Raw genomic sequence first — 7,447 nt, 5'->3', positions numbered from 1 at the left:
GATTCCAAACTTTTAAATTTTCTTGCTGAACAGAATACTTTGTCTGGTTTTTCTTGTCCTGGTACCACTCAGCAAAATTGAAGAGTTGAATGCAAACACCGTCACATTCTTGACTTTGTTCATGCAATGCTTATTTCTTCTTCATGTCTTGAACGTACTTGGAGTGAAACTGTTCTCATTGCTATTCATGTTATCAATTGACTTTCTTCTTCTGTCCTTGGTAACACTATTCTTTTTGAGCATTTTTATCATACTTATCCAAATTATAGCTCTCTTCGTATTTTTTGTTGTGTCTGTTTTGGCCTTCTTCAGCCTCATGAACATAATAAACTTAAACCTCGGGCTCGCATGTGTTGTTTTCTTGATTATGGAACTGAACACAAGGGTTATCATTATTGGGATCATATTTCTTGACGTATTCGTATATATCGTCATGTTGTATTTTGGAAACATCACATGTTCTCTAGTTTCTCCTCTTTTGAGTCCATTCATTCTACTTAATCACCTTTTTTACTAATCTCAATGTTGATCTTTTTTCTAGTAATGATACTACAGATTCTATCTCAAGTCAACCTCTTGAGCCTCCTACTCTTCCGCATTCTCCATCTCCCGATGATTCCAGATCGGACGATATTCCTGCTCTTGCTGTCATGCCTTCTCGCTTTACTCGTTCTTCTAGGGTAAGAAAGCCACCTCTTCATCTTCTTGATTACCATTGTTATTATTCATCACTATGAATCTACGTCATTTTGAGAAGTCTCCTCAAATTCAAATTGGCAACAAGCAATGCAAGAAGAAATTTAGGCACTTGAAAAAATACACACTTGAAACTTAGTTGATCCTCCTTTTGATAGTTCTATTGACCACACTATTGGTTGCTCAAGAATGTACGTAAGAGTATGGTATTGATTATGAAGAGACTTTTGTTCTTGTTGCTCGTCTCACATATGTTCACGCTCTCCTTGCCATTGTTGCAGTTAAAAAATGGTCTCTCAATAAGATGGATGTGAAGAATGCATATTTTAATAGAAAATTAAAAAAGAAGGTCTATATGAAACCACCCTTGGGATATCCTTATCCATCTAGCAAAGTCTGTCTCCTTCATAAGGCACTTTATGGTATTAAGCAAGCTCTTTGTGAATTGTTTGAAAAGTTTAACACCATTATATACAATCGGTTTCACTTGTAGCCCTCATGAGAATGTTATCTTTATTCGTAAAAGTGAACGTGGGATTGTTCTTCTACTTTTGTATGTTGATGACATGATCGTTATTGGAGATGATGTTGATAGTATCTTTGATATTAAAGCATCCCTTTACCATATTTTTTAGATGAAAGATCTTGGTTCTCTCAGTTATTTTCTTGGCCTTGAAGTCATATCCATAGATGATGCTATCTATTTCTCTCAAGCTAAGTATGCTTTGGATCTTCTTGCTCGAGTCGACATTATAGATAGTCGCACTGAGTCTACTCCTCTTGAGCCTATTGTTCAGTTTACTCCTATGGATGACACTATTTTGGATAATCTTACTCTTTATCAACAGTTAGTTAGAGGTCTTGTCTACTTGACTGTCCCACGACCAGAGATCTCCTATCCAGTTCATGTTCTCAGTCAGTTCTTGTCGACTCCTCGTATTACTCACTATGTGACAGTTCTTCGCATTCTTTGCTACATCAAAGGAATTCTGTTTTATGGCCTTCATTTTTCTTTCCATTCATCTTTAACCCTTCAAGCGTACTTAGATGCTGATTGAGCTAGTGATCCTACTGATCGTCGTTCTACTACTGGTTATTATTTTTTTCTTGGTGATTTTCTCATTTCATAACGAGTCAAGAAGCAAACGTTCACTGCTCGATCAAGCACCGAAGTTGAATATCGTGCTCTCGCTGACACCATTGCTGAAGTTGTCTTGATTCATTGGCTTCTCGAAGACTTGGGTACTCTTCAATTGTCACCAACTGATGTTTTTTGTAATAATCGCAGTGCTATTCAGATTACTTATAATGATGTTTTTCATGAACGCACCAAACACATTGAGATTGATTATCACTTTGTCCAGCAACATCTTATTGATGTTGTTCGTCTCATAGCTGTTGGAACTCTGGATCAGACTGCTGATATCTTTACGAAGGCTCATCATCTTACTCGTTTTCAGATTTTAGTATCCAAACTCAAGATGGTATTTTTAGCTCCCACTTGAGTTTGAAGGGAGATGTTAGAATATAATTAGAATCAATTAAAATCAGTTAGCATTGTTTATATTTATTTAGCATATATGTGTATTTATTGCAGGTTATTACACTTTTATTACTTTAATTCTTTTAACACTTATATATATCTTTGTACATTGCATTTTTTTTATCACACCAAATAACACACAAAAACACCTTCTATAGACTATTATCTTATTTCTAACAAGAGTAAAGACCCAATTCGGTTCTTGTTCATTTTCACAAAAGACAATGCGTTCTCTATAAAAAAAATGGACACTTCGGTCCTCAATTTTTTTTATTTTGGGACAATACTATTCCTCTGTTAAAAAAAATGTTAAATAATAATAAAAATTAATTTTGTGAGGGTTTTATTTGTATTTTGTGGAGATTTTAAATCCCGACAAAATTTTTTTCAATAATATAACCAATTACTACCACTACAAAATTCTTTTCAACAATATAATCAATTACTACCTTTTAGAATCTATTATTTTTATTGTTTTATCATCATCATTATCTCCTCTGCCGTCATCATCAATACAAATATTATCAACATTAAAATTCTCTTCTTTCATTTTTTATTCAATGTTATTTTTTTCTTTTAAAAAGTATTTGTACTACAATTATTTTTTTTTGCGCATCACTTTCTTTTTAAAAACAAACTTATTAATAGTCTGTGAAGGTATTATTTAACGGATTTTTTAAAATACAAATAAAACTCCCCACAAAACTCATTTTTGTTATTATTTAACGGATTTTTTAACCGATGAATCGTATTATCCCAAAATAAAAAAGTTGAAGATCGAAGTGTCTCTTCTTTTAGACAAAAATCACTTTATTTTTTGTGAAAATAGACAAAAACGGAGTTGGATGTTTACTCTTTCTAACAACTTCAATTAACTAATTGCTGCCTAACAAATACAATTATACAAAGCGCAAAACCCACAATGCTGGTCCCTCGTTTCCAATTTCGTCATCAACAAAAGGTCGGATAAGAAGAAGGAAAAGGTGCTCTTCTCTTTTATTTCACTATAGATTTTCTTGCTTATATGCCCCCACTAGTTGAGCACTTGAGTGTGGCATCGTGAAACGAGAGCGGGGTTGGTGCGTTAATATAATGACGCTCACGTGTGTGCGCATCAGAGTGAGTGGTGGGTTTGGATAAAATAAATAAAGAAAACACACACATACAGATTCTGCACTCAGCAATGGCAGCCTGACAACCCCACAAATAGAAAGTTAAATAGCATAGCTTGACTAAATGCTCCATAGCCACTCACCATGTGACCATATTTTCGAAATTGTTGAATCCCTTTCGGTGTATATCTCTTCACCTTAGCTATCATATATATTATATTTGTTTAATTTGTTGCCCTGCATTTCCTAACAAGGAATAAAGACTTTCTCTTTCCCATTATAATCTCATCAAATAATGCAGAAATTTTGTCTACTCCTTTAAATTCAATGCATTAAGAAGGAATGAAAGCAGTATATCGGCGCTCTTACTTCCTTTTTTCATTAATTTTCCATGGGAAAGTATCCATCGATTAGCAAATAAAGGTAAATAGCACTAAAGCTTAATTAACATTATAAATCACACGGTTTGATAACATTTGGAAGGAGGAGGCACAAGTTCACTGTTCAAGTAGGAAAGAAGCTATACATAAGGAAATCCCTGATGTGCCCTTTACAGAAGGCATATTTACGTAGCAAGGCTTCTTTGTGAAAGCCAACTTTGTGGAGAACCCTTTGAGAGGCCTCATTTTCAACCTCCACCAACGCCTCCAATCTCACCACCTCCGGAAACTCCTTCAAAGCTTCCGGTATGGCCATCCTCAGAGCGGCCGTGGCTATCCCTTTCCCCCAGTGCTGCAGCGCCACCGCGTAGCTCACGTGCGCCTTGCACCGGTAATCACCCGATCCGGGCCTCACTGAAACGTATCCAATGGAGCGGTCATGGAGGCATATAGATCGGCGCCATGGATGAGGCATAGCAACCTTCTCTATGTAATCGATTGCCTCTTGTTTGGATTTGATGGAGTTCCATCTCAAGAAGCGCGTGACTGTATCATCGCTCCCCCATGTAAGCAAGTCATCTGCATCAGATATTGAACCTGCTTGCTAGCTAGAATTCATTGAATACTACATACTACTACTGTTTGATTCGGTCAACAAAGGCGTGCGCAGATACCCTTCAATGCAAGCATGTGTGTGGGTCGTCGTGTCCCTTCTGAAAGCGGCTCCTCTGAGGACTACTCAGGGCTATATACATGTGCCAGTCATAGCCTATTTCATGAATGATCAATAAATTAAACACGTACAATAACCTAACGGGATATCCAACTATCTACTTACTTGAAGAATGAAGATTCTTTATCTAGGGTTATTTTTCTCACATTAAATTGACTCCTACAACACCATTCTAATTCTATTCTTTATTTTAACTTCCTAAAAAATAAAGACAAAATAATAATGGAACTCTTTATAAATTAATAATAACTAAAATTTTTATTCACTTATATTCCCTTAATAATAGTTGGAAATAACTTATCACTTGAACATGCATAAAGCGGATATTAACATTGCTAATGAGTTATAACTCAAATGGCATAATTTTTTTGTACTCATATAAAAGGTCACGGTCACGAATTCTTCGAGTTTTACCATCTTTAGTAAAAATATATATATATACATCATGCATTAAAACAACATATAAATATATCTTGTTCAAATTTTAAAATAATAATTTAATTAAAATTTAACATCTAACTCCAAAAAAATAAAATAACACAATATAAAAAAATAAAATAAGTCCTAACACAAATATATATAATAAATGAGATGACTAAAATACTTATAGAAATACCTAAAATATTAAAGATAATTAAATAAATTCGTATTAAGTCAAATTTAATAATATAATAAAAGTAATTATATATAATTTTTTATATATTATTTATGATACTTGTAAATTTTAGTGAACACACTTTTCTCAAAATTATACAAGTGATTTTGTTATTACTTGGATATGATAATTTAATGGAATAAAAATGTTATAAATTATGTGATTGAAATATATATATAATTTAATGAAAAAAATGTTACAGTCTATCTAATGTAGATCTCACTCTTAAATTTTTTAAGGTGAATATTCGAAATGAAAATTTTACAATGGTCATTATGTAAAAATATTTTATTTTAATTATTGAATAATAAATTTTAGGACTTGTTTTCATATGTTATAAAAATATTATGTTATTTAAAGTGTGATAAAATAAATAAATTATTTTTTTAAACTAAAATCATGGTGAGAATATATTTTTTATATTTTTATTGAAGTAGTTGCTGATTTTTTGAGATATGTACTCTAAATTACACAATATCATATTTGATCATTATTTTCAAATATCACAATAATGAAGTAAAATATTTGATCAGTATTCTCCTATTTTCAGATAATAGCAATAATCAAATTTTTATATTTGAATGACATACTAACAAAGTTCCCGTTGGTCCCTTAAACACACAATGCAATTGGTTTGACCAATGGCATGTGTATGGAAAGCAGTCGTGTGTGTTTTTTTTTCCTTTGATCAAGAAGAATGAAATGAGATACAGTAGTATCATCTGCAATAAAGTTCTACAATGAAATTCATAAATCCCTCCATCCTTATATAATGCAAGAGTACTTTACTTTCCTTTTTTCTCATTGAATAGTAGTGATACTGTGTTTTCTCTATTTTAAAATATGATTTTTATTAGATAAACAATAATTTTTATAAATAATATGGATAATGAACTTTAAAACTGACCCAATAAATTAAAAAACACTTCACTCCTAAATTATTTCCTAAACTTTAACATTAACCATCGACATATTCAACATATTCATTGTTCACATCGTTTAATATTCTCATTGTTTACATATAATTTTCTATTAAGAGAATCTATCTTTTTCTCCTTATCTCAACAAAAAAATATACTTGTAATTTCATTTTATATTAATAATAAAATTATCTATTTTTGAAAAAAAAAGAAAGAGTGCATGTATATTTTTTTTAGTTAAAAATAAAATAAAAAATCCTTTTGTTGTGCTTGTGTGTATGTGATTTGTCATTTGGTATAACAAAGAAAATTGTTTAAGAATTATCAAAATTGATTGTTTTTAGACATTAATTTTAATTATTAACTCAATTTTTTTGATTTAATAATTCAATAACACACTTTTACTCTATGTTTTTAAATATTGATAATTTACTAGTAGGAAAAAATAAATTCGATTGGTCTTTTAGTATTGCTCGTAAATAAATATTCACTTTAGATATATATCATCATATTATTCGAAAAGAATTAATCATAAACATCACATATATCATGCAGCTATGCAGGTTATAGCATATACACTATATAGTTAGGGAGGTCTTTTTTTCTGTGAAGATAAAAAATCATATGCAGATACAAATTAAATTCATAGAATTAAGCTGGTAATGAAACTTTAAAATGAGTCCGATTTACCTGTGCAAATAGATCATAATCACTGCTGCCATCCTTAAAGTGAAAGTTAATATACTCACTGTAAAAGCCAGTGAGATATAGTGTCAGTGATGCAAAATGAAATAATTTCCTTTTATCTTCATAAAAGCATTTACATTCATAAAAGCAAAAAAGATCAGGATCTAACATGTTTATATTATTTTATACATATACAGATATACAGATATACAGGTAAACTCAAGAAGAAAGCAATGCAAAAATCTTAGATTCAGTTAGAACGAAGATCAAAGGATAGTAGACTACATTATTATAAACAATTTTTGCAAATCTTGATTCACTACTCTTTAGAGAGATTTGCGCAAAGAAACAAAAGAAAACGAAGAAAGGAAATATAGGAAATATAAATAGATACTGAGAAGTGAAAAGTTACAGTACAGATAACAGTTACAGATCTAATTAAGAGGAAACAAGGCTGTTAGGCAGGCATGGCATCATTAGATCCTGAAAAAGAAGAACTATATATATTATTCCATCCCTTTTGCAATCGATTAAAAGGGAAACTGAGAATGAGAAAACAAAGACACAAAAAATGAAGGATAAATTGGAGATTGACAGAAAAAAAGAGAGCACGCACTGCAAGAACATGTAGATACACAACAATGACTGTCTGGCAGCATGTGCTCTCTTTCTTCCGTCAATCTCACTTGTATTCTAATTCTGTGTCTTATTAACTACTACT

The 7,447-nt window shown here is 31.5% G+C and overlaps 2 protein-coding genes across 2 annotated transcripts in view; one reads left to right on the top strand and one right to left on the bottom strand.

Annotated features, from left to right (window-relative positions):
- Positions 1-3,769: 3,769 nt before the first annotated feature.
- Positions 3,770-4,323, bottom strand: LOC107488510 (uncharacterized; the record flags this gene model as incomplete). Its single annotated transcript, XM_021143754.2, has 1 exon — positions 3,770-4,323. A coding segment is annotated over one exon (468 nt), but the record flags the coding sequence as incomplete, so codon positions are not given.
- Positions 4,324-7,193: 2,870 nt separating this feature from the next.
- Positions 7,194-7,447, top strand: part of LOC107488511 (leucine-rich repeat extensin-like protein 6) — a 3,059-nt gene continuing 2,805 nt past the window's right edge. Inside the window, exon 1 of the mRNA XM_016109267.3 lies at positions 7,194-7,224. Coding sequence (XP_015964753.2) covers positions 7,194-7,224 — 31 coding nt within the window. The remainder of the gene's footprint in view (positions 7,225-7,447) is intronic.

This window comes from Arachis duranensis, chromosome 5 (assembly GCF_000817695.3).
Source record: "Arachis duranensis cultivar V14167 chromosome 5, aradu.V14167.gnm2.J7QH, whole genome shotgun sequence".
Classification (NCBI taxonomy): domain Eukaryota; kingdom Viridiplantae; phylum Streptophyta; class Magnoliopsida; order Fabales; family Fabaceae; genus Arachis; species Arachis duranensis.
The sequence above is the reverse complement of the archived record's forward strand: the minus strand, read 5'-3'. Positions and strand labels throughout refer to the sequence as shown.